The 21,293-nt window shown below is 36.1% G+C and overlaps 2 protein-coding genes across 2 annotated transcripts; one reads left to right on the forward strand and one right to left on the reverse strand.

The window, feature by feature from the left end:
* Nucleotides 1–4,015: 4,015 nt before the first annotated feature.
* On the reverse strand, nucleotides 4,016–8,833 carry LOC103510650 (presequence protease, mitochondrial). The gene is made up of 4 exons (XM_026824516.1): nucleotides 8,140–8,833; nucleotides 6,441–7,676; nucleotides 4,449–6,301; nucleotides 4,016–4,285 (listed from the first exon to the last, which is right to left on the reverse strand). Exons 1-3 carry the CDS (start codon nucleotides 8,831–8,833, stop codon nucleotides 4,560–4,562), a joined length of 3,672 nt encoding a protein of 1,223 aa, XP_026680317.1. The 3' UTR covers nucleotides 4,016–4,285; nucleotides 4,449–4,559.
* Nucleotides 8,834–9,581: 748 nt separating this feature from the next.
* On the forward strand, nucleotides 9,582–19,800 carry LOC103510464 (septin-1). Its single transcript, XM_017444700.2, has 9 exons — nucleotides 9,582–9,717; nucleotides 10,530–10,722; nucleotides 11,598–11,721; nucleotides 12,558–12,692; nucleotides 13,151–13,268; nucleotides 14,367–14,453; nucleotides 14,822–15,019; nucleotides 15,582–15,673; nucleotides 19,502–19,800. Exons 1-9 carry the CDS (start codon nucleotides 9,697–9,699, stop codon nucleotides 19,617–19,619), a joined length of 1,086 nt encoding a protein of 361 aa, XP_017300189.1. The 5' UTR covers nucleotides 9,582–9,696; the 3' UTR covers nucleotides 19,620–19,800.
* The last annotated feature ends 1,493 nt before the right edge of the window (nucleotides 19,801–21,293 follow it).

Genomic DNA, 21,293 nt, shown 5'->3' on the forward strand with positions numbered 1-21,293 from the left:
TGCGCATACATACGGCGCGTCAAATATCCACGCGCTCTCGCCTGTAGTCCCACTGATGGTGGGATTCGAACCCGGGACCTTCTGCATGACAAAACAGCCGGGTTAACTTACCTCGTGTATCGTAGAACACAACACCGGCAAAGTGATTCAGCCCAAACGAAGTATTGATGTCGCTCTTAGGTTTCAAATAGTTACGATGCAGGCCATGTGTCTTGTGTAGTTTAGCAAGGAGGGTGTGGTCTGTTCCCTTGGGAAACTTGGATTCCTCGTCTATCAGAGCCATTATGTTGAGCTGTTTGATTGCTATCAAATCCAACGCATCCTGGATGAGGGAAGGAAAGTGAGGATGTTAGATTTTTTGAGTGGATTATACTTTTTTTTTTAAGCAAACAAGGAGGTACCTATGTATTTGCAACACTTCAGCCCCTTTTTACTCTCCAGAGTCCAGACTCATTTCTGAAACGTTTTTCTTGGCTTTTAGTATGTAATAGGTTTTATTTTGAAAGATGCTTAACTTTCGAAACATTTACTTCGCAACAATTGAGCAACTGTTGCGATACAAATGTTTCCAGTGGGTACTACTAGGCTATTCTATTTCAGATTTAGATAGGTATCTAGAATCTAGATGATATTTAGCATTTGTAATATTTCGATTAAAATTATGTACGTATTGTATTCCATACTTTTAACGAGCTATTTAAATTTAATTGCTTGATTTTAAGAATCTGTGGCCACCTACCGTCCGGAACTATGGACACGGAGTTCATTTCCAGTTCTTGTCCCATCATATTTTCTCCTCCTCCACTTCCTCTTCTGCCCCCATCGGATGAGCTCTTATCTGGACCGTCCAAATCTTCATATTTACTAGCTGCGCTCTTGCCTCGCACCACCCGTGACGCAACGGATAGGATTTGAAACACTCTGTATATTATAACCTAGGAATTAAATTCCTGGATACCCAGTATAAACCGTCGACGGACCATATTGGCACGGACTACCGACTCAAGGTGTGCTAAATAAACAAGTGACATCATGCCATTCTCAGATTCTCTCTCACATACAAGAAAAACGACTCAACCTAATATCCTGAAGATTTCTGAAGTGAGAAAAGATTATCGTAAGAGATAAAACCATATTTGACGGGTGACTGCTGCGGGTTTTGCAAAGAGTAGAACCTTGACTGAAATTGAATTAAATATGATTGATTTGAATGGAATACATTATGTGCTGACTCAAATTAATAAGCTCAAGCATTTATTATTATTATTCAAGAGGTTTGATGGAGGGAACTGTAACAACGGTGGTTTTACCGTCCCGAAATCGAAGAGAGAAGGCGGACAGGATAGAAGAAAGGCGGGCATTCCCAGAACGAACGTTATCGGTTTAGGATAATGTACGCCCTGGGCGGAAATTGAACCCGCGACCTTAGCGCTTACAAGGCAGGCTATAATTTTCCAAGCTATCTAGACTGGCAAGATTGTGTCTTAAAACGCATCATTACCGTTGTTTGGACTTTGGAAAATTCTCTTCTCTCTAAAGAAAAATATACGTAAATTACTATCTACGAATTAAATTTCTGGATACCCAGTATAAACCGACATACAAATCCATATTCGTACGGACTACCGACTCAAGGTGTGTTAAATAAACAAGTGACATCATGCCATTCAGCCATTCTCAGATTCCCACATACAAGAAAAACGACTCAACCTCACATCCTGAAGATTTCTGAAGTAGGAAGATTATCATAAGAGATAAAACCATACGTAAGGCCCTAAAACGTTCTTACTTCAAAGTTTATGTTGCCAGGATTACGTACTTAATTAGGTAGGTATTAATTAACCTAACTAGGTATGGAATGTAGGTACAGATGCAACATAGGTGGGTACGTGTAGAAAGCTAGAAAGTAGTAGGCCATAGAGCAATTAATATTTATCGAAAAATCGAAATAAGAAATTAAATGGAATATGACATTGTAGAGGACGTATAAAAACATACACACATCTAACTGTAGGTACAGGACTTAAACCTTTCTCTTTTTGCACCTAATGAATTCTAAACGCCAACATAACTACCTTCCTCTATTGAGGTAAAATTTCCATAATGAGAAGAAATATCTGTTCACGTATTTCTATCTGTAGGTATACAGAATTTCTAAACGCCAACATAACTACCTTCCTCTATTGAGGTAAAATTTCCATAATGAGAAGAAATATCTGTTCACGTATTTCTATCTGTAGATATACAGATAGAAATGGAAAACCCGAATTTTAATTTAATTTATAGGAAATACCGGAGCAGTAGATTTAATTTAATAATTCGCTCGATAAAAATTAAATCTAGGCAGGTACATATCTATAGATTTAATTTTTATCGAGCGAGTAATTCAATTGAACGGTGCAAATAATTCGACTCACCTGCAAATATTCCTACGTGAGTTTCCTTTGCGAGATTCGATTTCTTGTGAATGGATTTCTCTTGCACTCAGAACTGAACATTCTGCCTGAGATTGTTTCGTTTGTGACGACTGAGCGGAACTATTTCTACTAACTGTTTACATTCATGAGCGAGCTGAAGGCAGCCACAGTGAGGCACTGTGCCATTGCCCAAAAAAAAAAAAAAAAAAAAAAAAAATGCACTCATATTTCGATTGCAAATTTTTCAACGGGTTACATTCTGGTGTTCTCGTGTTGACCCAGCATCTAAAGGGGATAAATGGGGAGTATTGTGTCTCTTCTCGACCTCGACCACCTCATGAGAGGCATACTACGGTATGAGTATGCTACGATGGTTTGTAAAGGCGTTTGAGGGCACGGTTAGCCCAGTGGTAAAGCCCTTGCTTACCATGCAGAAGGTCCTGGGTTCGAATAACATATATATCACCCATCACCCGTTTTGAATTTCATCATCATTATGAATAATAAAACTGAAATAAGAATATTCTTTGATTGTCATACTTACTAGTCGATTTATGCGACTTATTTAACTGTTCCAAATGTTCCAATAGAAGAGAGGTAAATCGTAAATTCCTTGATTATTGACTTTTGCTAAAATTTTCACTTTTTCCACAGTGATGGACAGGAACGGGTTCACGTAGGATGATATTGTAGGTCATTGCCACGCGGCTGTACCTTCTACCTATAGGCAAAGCAAAGAGTATATCTATACGCTGCAGGAGTATCGGAATTCCTATATCTGTGATCTGGCTTTATTAATAGCTTGAAACGACCGACTATCTTGATTTTATACGTTTACCTAACCATACTGTGAAAGACTGCAGTCTGCAATTGTGCAGAAATTTACCCAACTAAAAGAATGAATGGATTTTTTTAAGTTGCCGACAGTCAGCTGTACAGGTGTCCACGGGTTTGAACATCCCACTGGCGGCCGCTATTGGGGACTCGGAACATCGCGTGTCAGAGGCTTCGAATAACTCGGTCGTCATCAGCACCACCCCGTAGTAGCAGAACGCACATACTGTCCTGTGAAAGAGAAATACAGCCTTGTTTATCCTGCTGGGATAGGACTGAAAAGTAGTGAAAAGTCCCTTTACCCCTGTACTTAAACCAAGGTCTCTTATCATATTGTGGGGTGACGTGACGTAACGTGATGGTACTGTGGCAGCACTGTGGCTGTCCTGAACTAGATTACCTACAATTTTCTGGGGAAACTTTGAACTAGATCTTTCTGACTTCACGTGACGCGATGATAGCGTGTTTCTACCTTAGATACGTACCAGATGTACCACAAGAGCATACGTTTACCTAACCATACTGTGAAAGACTGCAGTCTGCAATTGTGCAGAAATTTACCCAACTAAAAGAATGAATGGATTTTTTTTTATTTATTTTTTTTAATGGGATTTTTACCCATAGGTATTTTTATTGTCATTAGGTACCTGTTGACCATTATTTTGCAGAAATTTAAAAAGGTATCTACTAAATTTTCTAATAGTACCTACAGAAGTTGTATCTGTGAAAATAAAGCGTTAGGAAATATTCGTAGACGAGAAGAATAGGTAAGAGTACTATACAAAATGTAGTCATAATAAATTATGTATTTTACATGTAACATGAGATTCGAGTGAAAATATATTTTGTTTAAACAGAGTGTGAAGGAACTAAATATATTACCTAGATACTAGATACTATCTAAGTATCCATCTTCTGACGTGGCTGTGTAGAACAATGCACCAATGCTAAAATTACTTTTATTAGTTTAATAAAATAATACATACCTACAGGATATAGGTCAAATAATGCATCTATATGATAATAAAACTTAAATGCAAATAGTAATACAACGGTAAGTGCACAAGTATAGGTAATCTAGCGTAGCCTCCTAATTTCGAACTATGAAAATTAAGTAGGTATAAAAGGGAGAGATTTCTTCGTTACAATTAATTATCATGTTCAACAATTTTCCATTCATCCCCCAAGTTAACTTAAATGCAAATAGTAATACAACGGTAAGTGCACAAGTATAGGTAATCTAGCGTAGCCTCCTAATTTCGAACTATGAAAATTAAGGTATAAAAGGGAGAGATTTCTTCGTTACAATTAATTATCATGTTCAACAATTTTCCATTCATCCCCCAAGTTGTTGGACTTGGGTCCTATAACAACATAGCTGGATAGCTTCTCAGTAGCATCTCTGCTGAGATAGGTGTCTGCCACTCTCCTGATGTCATCCTCAGTGACTTGCTTCACACTCAGTCTATATTGCTCTATCATCTCATCAGTTTTCCCATACAGGAACTTGGACATGCCCTTGCTACCAGGAGGAATAGGAGCGTCTACTTCCTTGAACACACCGAGCTTTGCCTCATCCAAATCCTGTACTGAGAGTTTAGTATCCGCCAAGAACTGCGTAGACTGATCAAATGTAGCCAGAGTTTCCAAAGCATAGGGATCTCGATAAGAGTAGAACTGAATAACACCAGATGGCGACACGACAGCGCCTGCACCGTACGCACCATTCTTCTCTCTCACTTCCCTCAGCAGATATTTGGTAGTCAGGAATTTGCTAAGAACTTTGAGGGCGACATAATCTTTGTGCAGGAAAGGAACACCTCGTAGTGACTTTGCAGTGAAGTTCACAGGGAATGGTAACACGTGACTAACTTTCTGAATACCAGACACATTGAAGCTATGAACTGTCTGACCAGGTTGTGATGTAAAATCTCCGGGAATAGATTGAAGGAAACTTTCTAAACGTTCCGGAGCGTTGGATTGGGCTGACATATTCAAAGCACATCGCATGCTGTCCTTCCTAAGAACGTGTGCGCCAATAGATTGAATGTCCTGCAAGATATTTTCAAGCTTAGGTGACTGAGCAATCTCTTTGATTTTGGAAACAAAACTTAGCCCGCTGTAGATTTCTTTCTGCTCAGAGACAGGATCTACTAGAGAGGATGCAATGGACATGGCATACCTGTGACCATTACCAGAGATTCCGTTAATCAATTCAGAAGATAACGTGTTGACCAGAGTGGTAAAACGGTTGAGATCAGTAAGCTGAACATTATTGAATAATTCAGACAACACATCAAACATCTTATCATTGTTATGTTCCAAGCAGTGACTGGATACTAGAATTGCTTCTTCAAATCCGTTGGGCGTGGAGCAAGATTCTCCCAAATGAGAGTTGAAAGAAATTCCACCAGTTGACATGTGAATGAGTTGATCCATCTCTCTGAAGTCATAGTTCTTGGTTCTCATTTGATTAATCACATAGTTGAATAGAGGTACCAATGGCTTTAATTCCGGTGATAGTTTACTAGTGTCAACAACACTTCTGAAATATGTTACGCCATTGGTTGGTTGTGTTGAGAGTTGAATTGGAACTTGTAATATATGTTTGTCAGTGGTAACAACTCGTTCTACATGGTCATCCACATCCGAAATTTTCAAGGTGGGAAGTACATCAATATTTTGTTCTTTCTCTTGCTCTTTTCTGAGTTCAGTTCCATTGACATAAACCTTGTTTAGATCTTGATCATTCATTTGTGAAATTCTGTCTTTCAAAATATCTTTTTCAACTTTGTCTAGTTTCTCATCAAAAGTTTTCTCTGGTGACATTGTGATGATTAATTTATGAGGGTTATTTCTTAAATATTCATCAACCTTCTCCTGCAAGTATGTAGGATTTTCTTGGATGTGTTTTTTGAACCAGTTCAGACGGTCATTAATGTGTAGGAGGTGTATAACATCACAGTCGTGATTCATGAATGGCACAAGCCAGAACAATAAGTTCAATCCAAAGTTAGAAGATTGGTGTTTGAGTGATAACTCAAGACTATGTAATACACTCGCTACTCGTTCTTTATCAAATCCTTCAGCTATCACTTCATCAATCGTTTTGTTCACAGCTCCTTTGATTTCATCAAATTTGTTGCTATCTACACCTTGTAACCCTACTGTAAACTAACTCAAGACTATGTAATACACTCGCTACTCGTTCTTTATCAAATCCTTCAGCTATCACTTCATCAATCGTTTTGTTCACAGCTCCTATGATTTCATCAAATTTGTTGCTATCCACACCTTGTAACCCTACTGTAAATAAAGTATCATGGATGCTTGCTTCATAACCAGTCACTGGACTAAAACTTAGTCCAAGCCCACTTTCAACCAAGTTTTTATAGAATGGGGCATTTGGACCTTTCAGCAGCAGATCTCCAAGAATATTTAGAACAAACACGTCCTTGAAGTTATCCATAACAGCACATTTGTAAGCGATAGCAATGTGAGACTGATTTTCTGAAGCCAGAGGATCATGCCTTCCATGGATATGTAACTGACGAGGTTTATCCCAAGCTGGCTCAGGTAAAACAGCAGTGCTGGAGCGATGGTGTTGATAAGGATTTATCTTGGACAAATAATTAGTATTAATGAAAGACAAATGGTCTTCTAGGTTAAAATTACCATATGAGAAGAATTTACTGTTAGTTGGGTGGTAATGTTTTTTGTGGTAGTTGACTAGGTTTTCATATTTCAAGTTCAATATTTTAATGGGATCTCCCCCTGAGACATGCTTGTAGCAATATGTGGGCAAGATATTATTCATCAATGCTTCACCAAAGATATAACTGTTATCTGAAAAAGCCCCTTTCATTTCATTGAATACAACACCCTTGAAAATAATAGGTGAGTTTTGATCCTTAATATCTTCATGCTCTAACCTCCAGCCTTCTTGCATGAAATCTAGTTGTTTCAGTTGAGGATTAAATACAGCATCCAAGTATATTGACATCAAATTAAAGTAGTCACAATGATTTTGACTAGAAAATGGGTAGAATGTATAGTCAGGTCCTGTCATGGCATTCATGAAAGTAGCCATTGAGCGTGTTAACATTTTCATGAAAGGGTCTCTACAAGGATATTTGACACTTCCACATAGAGATAAATGTTCAAGTATGTGTGTAATGCCTGTTGAGTCAGGTGGAGGTGTTCTGAATGCTACAGCAAACACATTGTTAGAATCATCTCTACTCAGATGAAAATATTCAGCTAATGTTTTCACATGTTGCAACTTAATAGCTGTCATTTGAAATTCTGGAATGGGTGTTACATTTTTTACCAAGAATCCTTCAACTTCAGCTCCTTCTTCAAAAGAGTGACTGATAAACTTTTTCTCTGGTGCCACTACAGTTGACAAGTTTTTGTTGGTTAGAAGAAGATAACGAGTCCAATGTATTTAAAATCTGTAAGGTTAAAGGAGAAGAAGGGTTGGGATTTTCGAGGGATTTCAAAGCGCTAAGAGAATCAGAGAATACTATGAACTTCTTGTTAGGGAAACCAACAGTAATTAAGGAAATTCGTTGTAAGCATTTGAAAATGGCTAAGAGTTCAGCAGTAAATACAGAACAGATAGGGTTAAGCGAGAAGGAAAAATATTCGTCTCCAACAGAGAAGGCGCAGCCAGTATTTATCATAGATTTGGAACCATCAACAAAACAATGACAAAAGTCAGAAAACTTAGAAATGTATTGATTGAAGGCTGATTGAATTTCCAAGGAGGAACAATTATCTTTCTTCACATTAATAAGCCTATCAAATGAAATAGGTTGTACAAGCCATTGTTCCTTATGAGAAACAAGTTTGATGACGTTTTGGACATCAAAGGAAATCAAATTACTGTCTTTGAATCTAACAAATAGAGGTTTTGGCTTGTTGAGGAAGTCAGGGGAGGGGTTGTTAAAAGATTGAATTAAGGAGTGATGAAGCATATGATTCGGGTTGGCAGCTAATTTGGAGATATAATTTGTCATAAGAATGTTAGAGCGGAATTGTAAATTAGGGATTGAACTTTCACAGAAAAGGCTATCAAGTGGGGAGGATCTGAAAGCCCCAGTACATAACCTAATGAAGTTATTGTGAGTAGAGTTGAGCTTGCCTTTAGCACTAGGTTTGGCTGACTGATAAACTATTGAACCATAGTCGGTGATGGGTCTACAATAAGAATTGTATATTTTCAGAAGAATTGATCTATTAAGGCCCCATGAAGGATTATTGAGCATTTTAAGAATGTTTGAGGACAATTTAAGTTTGTTATTAAGATAGTTGATCTGAGGTATCCAGTTCAGTTTGGAGTCAACAATTAAACCTAACCATTTATGTGACTCTTTATATTTTATTTCAATATTATTGAGATAGACCGGGGGATGATGGGAATGTCTAAGACGATGGAACATCATACTGACAGATTTATCAGCAGAAAAGGTAAAACCTGAGTAATTGGACCAAGTGGACAAAGAATGTAAAGCATCTTGGATGGAAATCTGAAGGGTATGGGGGTCTTTATGACTGCTGTAAATAATGAGATCATCCATGTATAAGTTGAATTTGATGTTAACAGGAAGGAAAGTGGCAATATCAGTTAAGGCAATGTTGAAGAGAGCACAACTAAGAGAGGAACCTTGTCTTATTCCACAGGACACATTAACAGAGGAAGAATAGAAATGAGAATTTATCTTGACCTGAATTGAGTTGTTGCTGAGAATGAAAACAATGTATCTGAATAGGTGGCTAGGATTTCATTTCGATTTTCGAACTTGAAAATCTTGAAATTTGAAATTTCGCGCTCCAGGGAAATAATTTCGGTAGTGAACGATCGTGTGAACGAATTTTTGAGCTAAGTACACACGGCATACAGACATCAGAATTTATTATTTGATAAATTCCAAAAAATCTCCCATAAAAAAGTCTTTATGAGTTTAAAAATTTAATTTATAAGATAAAAATAATAATTTATTTATCTACTAATTCAGCCTTTTGCAAGTTGTGCGATTTCGAAATGGCCTTTAATTTATGATCTTTCTTTCGTGTCTAAAGGAAAGTCGTGTGTACTCACCTTATTCACGAAATGTAAACAAAAGCAAAAATCCGAAAAATCCAAATTCCAAAAAGCACCAAACTGGCATTTGAGTAGTATTTTATGGTATTTAATTTCATCTAATTAGGTTTTAATTGCCTTTACAGTTAATTTATTGACCAGTCAAGTCTCAACTATCGATAGCGTTCGATAGTCAAAACTATCGATAGTTATCGATAGTGCTATCGATAGTTCTCCTCCTCTACCAAACTGGCATTTGAGTAGTATTTTATGGTATTTAATTTCATCTAATTAGGTTTTAATTGCCTTTACCTTTACAGTTAGTTTATTGACTTTTGAACTCATCTATATCCTCCAGAAATGTCAGATCTACTGAAAGCCGTAAGTATCAACTAAAATATTTCATTTAAAAAATGTCTATAGACTCTACAGGATCCATTGTTTTACTGTCTGCTAGGGAGTGGAAGAAGGCTAGTAGGTATTTATCAAAGGATGTCTGTTATCTCACATTGAACTGTAATCTCTGCATAAGACACCCCATCTCCATTGTATAACATTTACATGGGTGTGTGGGGAAATAGCTCTGACAAATATGCACTGTGATAATGAGAATGTTGTGTTGAATGTGAGAGCTAAAAAAAAAGCAATCTCAAAATCAGTGAAATTGTGAATATATGACAATCAAAGAAGAATAAACAAGAGAATATGTAAATTGAGGCTTGGGTATGTTGGTACATAGATTATATAAGAGATGAGAGTACATTCATATGTACATTGGTTTAACAATAGAAGAAGAAGAAGAAGAAGAAGAAGAAGAAAGAGCTAAAAAAAAGCAATCTCAAAATCAGTGAAATTGTGAATATATGACAATCAAAGAAGAATAAACAAGAGAATATGTAAATTGAGGTTTGGGTATGTTAGTACATAGATTATACAAGAGATGAGAGTACATTCATATGTACATTGGTTTAACAATAGAAGAAGAAGAAGAAGAAGAAGAAGAAGAAGAAGAAGAAGAAGAAGAAGAAGAAAAACTAGGTAGTCATGCAGAAGAGAGTTGGTAACTGCCACAGAACATTAATTTTATTATTGTTCTGAGGTAACTGCAACTTGATTACCTATTTGGATGGGATAATCAGTCTTTATTTACTTAGATAATATTAAAGATATTGTTTTTCCTATTTTCTTTTCAGTTTTCAAAAAATGATTCCTCTAGTTACGTTGGGTTTGCAAATCTCCCAAATCAAGTGCACAGGAAATCCGTGAAGAAAGGTTTTGAGTTCACTCTGATGGTAGTGGGAGAATCTGGCCTGGGGAAGTCTACACTAGTCAACAGTCTGTTTATGACGGACCTTTATCCTGAAAGAGTGGTTCCAGATGCCATAGGTACAGAACATTAATTTTATTATTGTTCTGAGGTAACTGCAACTTGATTACCTATTTGGGTGGGATAATCAGTCTTTATTTACTTAGATAGGTAATATTAAAGATATTGTGTTTTCCTATTTTCTTTTCAGTTTTCAAAAAATGATTCCTCTAGTTACGTTGGGTTTGCAAATCTCCCAAATCAAGTGCACAGGAAATCTGTGAAGAAAGGTTTTGAGTTCACTCTGATGGTAGTGGGAGAATCAGGCCTGGGGAAGTCTACACTAGTCAACAGTCTGTTTATGACAGACCTTTATCCTGAGAGAGTGGTTCCAGATGCCATAGGTAAATCCCATTGTATTTATATCCTTTTTCAAGCATTTAGGAAGTCCATTGTTGAAACACTTGGGGGAAAAATAAAAAAATAAATCCATTGTACAAATTGAAAATTCAATCAATTGATTTTAATCCCTTCCTTTAAGTATTTAATTTCTCAAGCCATTTTTACTCCCTAAGTCTATACTTGCCATAGGTAAATCCCATTATATTGGTATCCTTTTTCAAGGTTTTAGAAAGTCCATTGTTGAAACACTTGGGGGAAAAATAAAAAAATAAATCCATTGTACAAATTGAAAATTCAATCACTTGATTTTAATCCCTTCCTTTAAGTTGCCATAGGTAAATCCCATTATATTGGTATCCTTTTTCAAGGTTTTAGAAAGTCCATTGTTGAAACACTTGGGGGAAAAATAAAAAAAATAAATCCATTGTACAAATTGAAAATTCAATCACTTGATTTTAATCCCTTCCTTTAAGTATTTAATTTCCCAAGCCATTTTTACTCCCTAAGTCTATACCCTAGTATGTACCACTATTTTCATTGTGATATATTTCAGGTAAAACAAAACAAACTGTTAAGTTAGATGCTTCAACTGTGGAAATTGAAGAGAAAGGTGTGAAGCTGAGATTGACTGTAGTGGACACTCCAGGCTTTGGGGATGCCATCAACAATACTAATAGGTAATTGAGCTTATTTTTTACACTTATTACAGGTGTGAAGCTGAGATTGACTGTAGTGGACACTCCAGGCTTTGGGGATGCCATCAACAATACTAATAGGTAATTGAGCTTATTTTTTTTTTTTTATTTTTTTTTTTACACTTATTACCATTATATATCACTTCCTAGCTTCCTAGCCAGCCTAGTTAGCTTGGATAGTAGCACACCTGCCTTGTAAGTGCTAGATTGCAGGTTCAATTACCTACACTTATTACCATTAGATATCACTTCCTAGCTTCCTAGCCAGCCTAGTTAGCTTGGATAGTAGCACACCTGCCTTGTAAGTGCTAGGTTGCAGGTTCAATTCCCACCTGGGACAAACTTTATCCTAAACAGATAAGGTTTGTTATTGGAAGACATTCCTTTCTCCTATCCTGTCTTCCTTCTCCCTTTGATTTTGGGATGATTTGACTTCCATTATTATAGTTTTCTCTATCAAATCTCTAGACGACACCGAGGCGAATACAATAGTCCGTCCCTTATACCTTTTTATTACTATTGTAATAATAAAGGAAGGACGGACTAAAAAATGGGAAAAAAGAGTTCCCTCTAATTCTGTCTTTTAATGTTTTAATATTATCTTTTGTTCTTTTTTTTTCTCCAGTTTTGATGAGATCATTCAGTACATTGATGACCAGTTTGAAAGATGTCTTCCTTCTTTGATTTTGGGATGATTTGACTTCCATTATTATAGTTCTCTCTATCAAATCTCTGAAAGAAAAGAAAAGAAAAGAAAAAAAAAAGAGTTCCCTCTAATTCTGTCTTTTAATATTATCTTTTGTTCTTTTTTTCTCCAGTTTTGATGAGATCATTCAGTATATTGATGACCAGTTTGAAAGGTTTCTGAGAGATGAAAGTGGACTCAACAGACGGAATATTGTGGACAATCGAATTCATTGTTGTTTCTACTTCATTTCACCATTTGGACATGGGTAAGTTCAACTAAATTCATAACACTTTTTGACTATAAATAAAATATATAGGGTGGGGGTAGGGAGAGAGGTAAAGAGTGTCCATTAGTCTATCAAGAACCTCTTTGTAAAATTTTGTTGAAATTGAATGATACACAATTCTTGATAAATAACCTCTTCACACAACTGTTTAGGACAAAGTATATTTTACATCTTTGACTATAAATAAAATATATAGGGTGGGGGTAGGGAGAGAGGTAAAGAGTGTCCATTAGTCTATCAAGAACCTCTTTGTAAAATTTAGTTGAAATTGAATGATACACAATTCTTGATAAATAACCTCTTCACACAACTGTTTAGGACAAAGTATATTTTACATTAATTTCTTTAACAGATGGATCAAACCTGCTGTTCTAAACAGAAGACTTAAAAATTTGTGGTAGTCCAATTCTAACATAATTATTTTCTGTATGTTTCAGACTGAAACCTTTGGACATTGAATTTATGAAGCAACTTCACAACAAAGTGAACATTGTACCAGTTATAGCTAAGGCTGACTGTTTGACCAGAAAGGAAATACAACGACTCAAGAAGAAAGTAAGGCTAACAAAAAACATACATTGGTAGATTAGGATGATTACTTTTTGACAATGAGGCTTACAGTGTTGAATTAGCAAACACTACATCCTGAGCGACTTTGGCCAAAATAAAAAATCTTGAGAAGTGCATTTTTTTAAACTACTTTTTAAAATTAGGGCTTTCAATAGCGGCCGAACCGTGTATTTCTCGAAACTCGGCCTGCGGACACTTTTGATCTACAAACATAAATTATTTATCGAATCTCTTTGCAAAATTTGAGCGACCTGGGACTAAAGGTGCAGTGAAAAGCGCGAACTTTTTGGGAACCCGGCCCGTGACAAAAGGTCAAACTATGGTTACATATTAATTACATTGTGTAAGTATGTGTATGGGGGGGGGGGGGGGGGTAAAGAGTGTCCATTAGTCTATCAGGAACTTCTCTGTATTTTTTTGTTGAAATCGAGTGATACACAATTATTAATAAATAACCTCTTCTCACAAAAATTACCCCTGTCTGGGACGAAGTATATTTTAAATTAGTTTCCATTACAGGTGGGTCAAATCTGCCTGAGAAGGACAGAAGACTGCAAAATTTTTGGCAGTCCAATCCTAACATAATTATTTTCTGTATGTTACAGACTGAAACCTTTGGACATTGAATTTATGAAGCAACTTCACAACAAAGTGAACATTGTACCAGTTATAGCTAAGGCTGACTGTTTGACCAGAAAGGAAATACAACGACTCAAGAAGAAAGTAAGGCTAACAAAAAACATACTTTGGTAAATTAGGATGATTGTGAGGCTTTTTGACAGTGAGACTTGTGTAGTGTTGAACTAGCAAACACCACATCCTGTGTGGCTTTGGCCGAAATCAAAAATCCTGAGAAGTGCAAACTCTTTTTAAAATTATGGCCTGCAAAGCGGCCGAACCGTACATTTCTCGCAATTCGTCCTGCGGACAATTTTTGAGCTACATACTTAAACTGAACTTTGTAAAGGTGCAGTGAAAAGCGCGAACTTTTTGGGAACCCGGCCCGTGACAAAAGGTCAAACTATGGTTACATATTAATTACATTGTGTATGTGTATTAATATTAATTCATTTATATTTCCAGGTAATGGATGAGATCAAGCAGAACGGTATAACCATCTATCCCCTGCCTGACTGTGATAGTGATGAAGACGAAGACTATAAGGAACAGGTAGGATTCTCTCCCTCTTTTGTCTCTCTCCTCTTCCTGTGTCTCTTTATGTTTCTAACATTTCCCTGCATCTTTCTTACTATCTCTCCCTCTTTTGTCTCTCTCCTCTTCCTGTGTCTCTTTATGTTTCTAACATTTCCCTGCATCTTTCTTACTATTTTTTTTTTTTTTAAGCAACCAATCAACCTATCATTGTTCATGTTCTCTTATTGAAAAATAAAGTAAGTTGCTTTTTTGAAAAAGAAGAAGAAGAAGAAGAAGAAGAAAAAAAGAGATTGATTGCTTAATCCGAGAGTTAACTTAAACAGAGTTTAAACTCACTTTGTGGCCCCAGGGGATAACAAGTACACGATTTACTTCCTCTCCAGGTACGTCAGCTGAAGGAAGCTGTCCCGTTTGCGGTGTGCGGTGCCAACACGGTTCTAGAAGTCGGAGGTAACAAGGTGCGAGGTCGACAATACCCTTGGGGTGTGGTAGAGGTGGAAAACCCAGAGCATTGCGACTTTACCAAACTACGCACCATGCTCGTCACCCATATGCAAGACCTACAGGAAGTCACACAAGAGGTAAGTTTTATTTTTAAATGTAATCAAGTTGTTTTTACTTATCTGTAATATGTACTCCCCGTAATATGTCAAATTATATAAGACCTTGGTTAGACTGCGGGGGAAAAGGACTTTTCAATCCTATCCCAGCAGGATAAACAAGGTATATTCTATTCTATTCTATTCTACACAAGTTACGTACGGGCAATACCTACCTACAGGAAATTACGTAAGAGGTAAGTTGTACACAAGTTAGGTGCTTTGGACTTTGTCACCTCGCCTTTTTTCTGGAATTTAACAAAGCTGAGTGCACCCTGATATAGCCAGCAGAACGGAATGTTGCAAACAATCATTCCAGATATTAATCGTGCACTAAAATGAGGGCCTTCTAGCATAGAAAATGAGGGCCTTCTAGCTTTGGGGTCAAGTGGATTGGAACACATCACAATGCCTTCAGGCACACTCCATGTTATGGATCTAGGTTTTCCATGCCCTTGGGATCAGTTTAATTTGAAGGCCAGAATTATTTTGCGTATTTTTATTTTCAATCACTCTATTATCAAATTCCATTCATTTTTTCAAGATTCACTACGAGAACTATCGTTCAGAAAGATTAGTCAAGGGAGTGCCTGTACCGAAGCGCACCGTGTCCCTTACCGAAGACAGCAAACCCACGGCCAACAATTACGCAAAATAATTCTGGCCTTCAAATTAAACTGATCCCAAGGGCATGGAAAACCTAGATCCATAACATGGAGTGTGCCTGAAGGCATGTGATGTGTTCCAATCCACTTGACCCCAAAGCTAGAAGGCCCTCATTTTCTATGCTAGAAGGCCCTCATTTTAGTGCACGATTAATATCTGGAATGATTGTTTGCAACATTCCGTTCTGCTGGCTATGTCAGGGTGCGAGTTCAGCTTTGTTAAATTCCAGAAAAAAGGCGAGGTGACAAAGTCCAATAGCACCTAACTTGTGTACAACTTACCTCTTACGTAATTTCCTGTAGGTAGGTATTGCCCGTGCGTAACTTGTGATACTTTGGTTATGTATACTGTCAGCTAGGACTGGCTAATGTAGGTAGCCCTGTTACGGATAAATACATAGTACATACTCGTACAATACTTTGGTTATGTATACTGTCAGCTAGGACTGGCTAATGTAGGTAGCCCTGTTACGGATAAATACATAGTACATACTCGTACATACGAATACTTTGGTTATGTATACTGTCAGCTAGGACTGGCTAATGTAGGTAGCCCTGTTACGGATAAATACATAGTACATACTCGTACATATGTACATATAACCTAACAGAGGACTTCGGATCTGGATGTTGCTGGTTCGAGCTCGAGTCAAGTCAAAAAATTAGGTACTGAGGTACTTCAGAATATTCATTAATTAACCTATTTGTTGACATGAAAGATCTCTTAGAGATATACCTACAATTTATTAGATCGATGACATGGATTTTAGTTATTTAGACACAGGAATACAGAGTATGGTATGATGGACAATCCTTGATTATTGACTTTTATTGCTAAAATTTTCACTTTTTCCCAACTTTTTCCACAGGATTTCATTTCGAACTTGAAAATTACTAGTTGATTTATGCGACTTATTTAACTGTTCCAAATGTTCCAATAGAAGAGAGGTAAATCGTAAATTCCTTGATTATTGACTTTTATTGCTAAAATTTTCACTTTTTCCCAACTTTTTCCACAGGATTTCATTTCGAACTTGAAAATCTTGAAACTTGAAATTTGAAATTTCGCGCTCCAGGGAAATAATTTCGGTAGTGAACGATCGTGTGAACGAATTTTTAAGCTAAGTACACACGGCACACAGACATCAGAATTTGGCTTTCAAATTATTTGATAAATTCCAAAAAATCTCCCATAAAAAAGTCTTTCTGAGTTTAAAAATTTAATTTATAAGATAAAAATAATAATTTATTTATCTACTAATTCAGCCTTTTGCAAGTTGTGCGATTTCGAAATGGCCTTTAATTTATGATCTTCTTTCGTGTCTAAAGGAAAGTCGTGTGTACTCACCTTATTCACGAAATTTGTAAACAAAAGCAAAAATCCGAAAAATCCAAAAAGCACCAAATTATTTATTATTACTATTACTGAAATACTTTGGTTATGTATACTGTCAGCTAGGACTGGCTAATGTAGGTAGCCCTGTTACGGATAACAACCTAACAGAGGACTTCGGATCTGGATGTTGCTGGTTCGAGCTCGAGTCAAATCAAAAAATTAGATACTGAGGTACTTCAGAATATTTATTAATTAACCTATTTGTTGACATGAAAGATCTCTTAGAGATATACCTACAATTTATTAGATCGATGACATGGATTAGTTATTTAGTCGGCGCCATCGATAGTTATCGATAGTTTTCAAAAAAACTATCGATAACTATCGATAGTTTTCGATAGTTTTTTTAATACATATTTTCCTTGTTTCTAAAGGTCTTATCCCCCAAATTCCCAAAAAGACCTAACCGTTGAATCTCAATATATCAAGACGAACTTTTTATTTCAAACCAACTTAGTTACACTGTTATATGTTTCTTGCCATTCTGATTTTGTTACAGTTACTTATTCGTACTTACTTTTACTTTCTATTACACTAGATCTAACTTTTCAAGACAGACCAGCATTTGTGTACATAGGAAACCTTATTATTTGTAAGTTTTGTTTTTCAACAAATGCCATATTTTAGTTGTTACCTTCCTGCTTAGTACTACATGCTGTTGATTTTGATTACATCTCGTATGCCTACTGGTTATGTTGCCCAATTTATATCACGTTTGGACAACTTGACGAAGTAAAGGCTCTCCACAATAGCGGGCAACAATCTCTTTTGAGGGCAACAGTAATTTTAGTAATCTCTAGTTCATTATTTTTACTGTACTTTTTTACTTCATATAATTTAATTTTTCTTTTGGTCAACGAAATTTAGTTTTCTTTTTGAACATTCCTCCATCATGCCAATAATCTCCCGGTATTTTATTTTAATTTATATACTCATATATTTTACCCCCCTTAAGTTAAGTTTCATATAATTTAATTTTTCTTTTGGTCAACGAAATTTAGTTTTCTTTTTGAACATTCCTCCATCATGCCAATAATCTCCCGGTATTTTATTTTAATTTATATACTCATATATTTTACCCCCCTTAAGTTAAGTTTATATTTTTACATTTGCTTCTTTCATTGTGTAACTAATTCATGAGAAATGGAATGTATTCAGTTATAACGGGATGTTGTTTTTAAGCAACCAATCAACCTATCATTGTTCATGTTCTCTTATTGAAAAATAAAGTAAGTTGCTTTTTTGAAAAAGAAGAAGAAGAAAAAAAGAGATTGATTGCTTAATCCGAGAGTTAACTTAAACGGAGTTTAAACTCACTTTGTGGCCCCAGGGGATAACAAGTACACGATTTACTTCCTCTCCAGGTACGTCAGCTGAAGGAAGCTGTCCCGTTTGCGGTGTGCGGTGCCAACACGGTTCTAGAAGTCGGAGGTAACAAGGTGCGAGGTCGACAATACCCTTGGGGTGTGGTAGAGGTGGAAAACCCAGAACATTGCGACTTTACCAAACTACGTACCATGCTCGTCACCCATATGCAAGACCTACAGGAAGTAACTCAAGAGGTAAGTTTTATTTCAATAGATTAGAATATACCCTGCTTATACTGACAGAATGAGACTGAAAAGTCCCTTTACTCCCGCAGTCTAAACAAGGTCTTATGTATTTGGTACAATATTTTAAAAAAATAAATTACAAATTTATTAAAAGACCATTGCTCAAATTAAAAAAGGGCGTTTTTTTATCTGTAATACCTATGTACTCCCCATAATATGTATGTCAAATTATATAAGACCCAGCAAGATAAACAAGGTATATTCTATTCTAATCTACACAATTTACGCATGTGCAATACCTACAGGAAATTAGGCAAGAGGTTAGTTGCTATTGGACTTTGTCACCTCGCCTTTTTTTTTGAATTTAAGAAATCTGAATGCACCCTGATATATAACCAGCAGAACGGAATGTTACAAACTATCAGTCCAGATACTAGCACGACGTTCATTGGCATAGAAAATGAGGGCCTTCTAGTTTCTAGGGCAGAATCTTTTTGCGTATTTTCATTTTTTCAATCACTCTATTATCAAGTTCCATTCATTTTTTCAAGATTCACTACGAGAACTATCGTTCAGAAAGATTAGTCAAGGGAGTGCCTGTACCAAAGCGCACCGTGTCCCTTACCGAAGACAGCAAACCCACGGCCAACAACCTGGAGAAGGTCTGTAAAAAAAAAAAAAAAAAATCACTTAGCCATCAAAATGACATGATTGAGATAAAATTCCATGCCTTGACTAGGACGTTAAAAAAAAAACTAATAAACTAGCTGGTGGAAAATGACTTGTTCATTCCTGAACCTTTTCAAATACATCACCTATTTTTTGTGCTGACCTATAAGGATACTATAATGGCCAACAATCTGGAGAAGGATCGCATCCTTCAAGAGAAAGAAGCCGAGTTGCAACGTATGCAGGAGATGATTGCTAAGATGCAAGCGCAAATGCAACAAGCGCAGAGTGGACAATGAACATTACGACACAACTTTCTTGAAGGAGATTGGAGATTTGTCGGATTTTCTTCAGGCTTTGTTGTGGAAAATCAACTGGCAAGGTAAAGACTCAATCAAATGGTAACGTTTGTGTAGGTAGAAGATACACAAAATCGACTAGTGTAAAATATGATTGATTCTAATGGAATTTTCGGAACAATATATATTATATTAATATGATACGTGTGTCATATTTTTAGTTTTTACGCTTCGGTTACAATGACTAGGTACGATTTTCAGCCTTATGTAACCACATGCATAGAGACTATTTGCGCGACTTTCGGGAATAGGATCAAGTGTAACTCAAGCGTTATACGTAAAATCGAAAGATTATGTGTGATGTACGAGTATGTGTAATTGTGTATGGACTACAGGGTTTTGTTTTTATTTGTCGACAGGTTCAGCCTTATGTAACCACATGCATAGAGACTATTTGCGCGACTTTCGGGAATAGGATCAAGTGTAACTCAAGCGTTATACGTAAAATTGAAAGATTATGTGTGATGTACGAGTATGTGTAATTGTGTATGGACTACAGGGTTTTGTTTTTATTTGTCGACAGTATCTTTATTAATTATAATAAGTAACTGTAACAAAATCAGAATGGCAAGAAACATATAACAGTGTAACTAAGTTGGTTTGAAATAAAAAGTTCGTCTTGATATACTGAGATTCAAAATGTTGGTCTGTCTTGAAACCAATAAGTGTCCATATTAATTACAAAGTATGTTTTGTGTCTTATTATTGAGCCTTTTTTCCTGCATGAATTGTTATTGACATTACTAAGTTGGTTTGAAATAAAAAGTTCGTCTTGATATATTGAGATTCAAAATGTTGGTCTGTCTTGAAACCAATAAGTGTCCGTGTATAGTACGGGACTAAACGTATGAGAATATAATGATAAGATTGATAAGCCATGAATATTGGAAGACAAACATTTTTACAAATATACAAGAAGGCAATCTTGTTGGTTTTATAGAAAAATAACAGTTTGTAGGTATATAAAACGACTTGTGGATAAAACACTACAAAAATTTCCTATGTAATGTCAATAACAATTCATGCAGGAAAAAAGGCTCAATAATAAGACACAAAACATACTTTGGTATATTTGTAAAAATGTTTGTCTTCCAATATTCATGGCTTATCAATCTTATCATTATAATCTCATACGTTTAGTCCCGTATTATACACGGACACTTATTGGTTTCAAGACAGACCAACATTTTGAATCTCAATATATCAAGACGAACTTTTTATTTCAAACCAACTTAGTTAAACTGTTATATGTTTCTTGCCATTCTGATTTTGTTACAGTTACTTATTCGTACTTATTTTTACTTTCTATTACACTAGATCTAACTTTTCAAGACAGGCCAGCATTTGTGTACATAGGAAACCTTATTATTTGCAAGTTTTGTTTTTCAACAAATGCCATATTTTAGTTGTTACCTTCCTGCTTAGTACTAGTACAATTATTACATGCTGTTGATTTTGATTACATCTCGTATGCCTACTGGTTATGTCGCCCAATTTAGCTTGATTTTTCATGGAACAAAATTTAGATACCTATTGTCTGTCCTACTATGTATTATGACAAAATTTAGACTTATTTTTTAGAAAATTCCTGAGCATTCTAACATAACAATGGTA

Source organism: Diaphorina citri, unplaced genomic scaffold (genome assembly GCF_000475195.1).
Source record: "Diaphorina citri unplaced genomic scaffold, Diaci psyllid genome assembly version 1.1 scaffold27, whole genome shotgun sequence".
NCBI classification, from domain to species: domain Eukaryota; kingdom Metazoa; phylum Arthropoda; class Insecta; order Hemiptera; family Psyllidae; genus Diaphorina; species Diaphorina citri.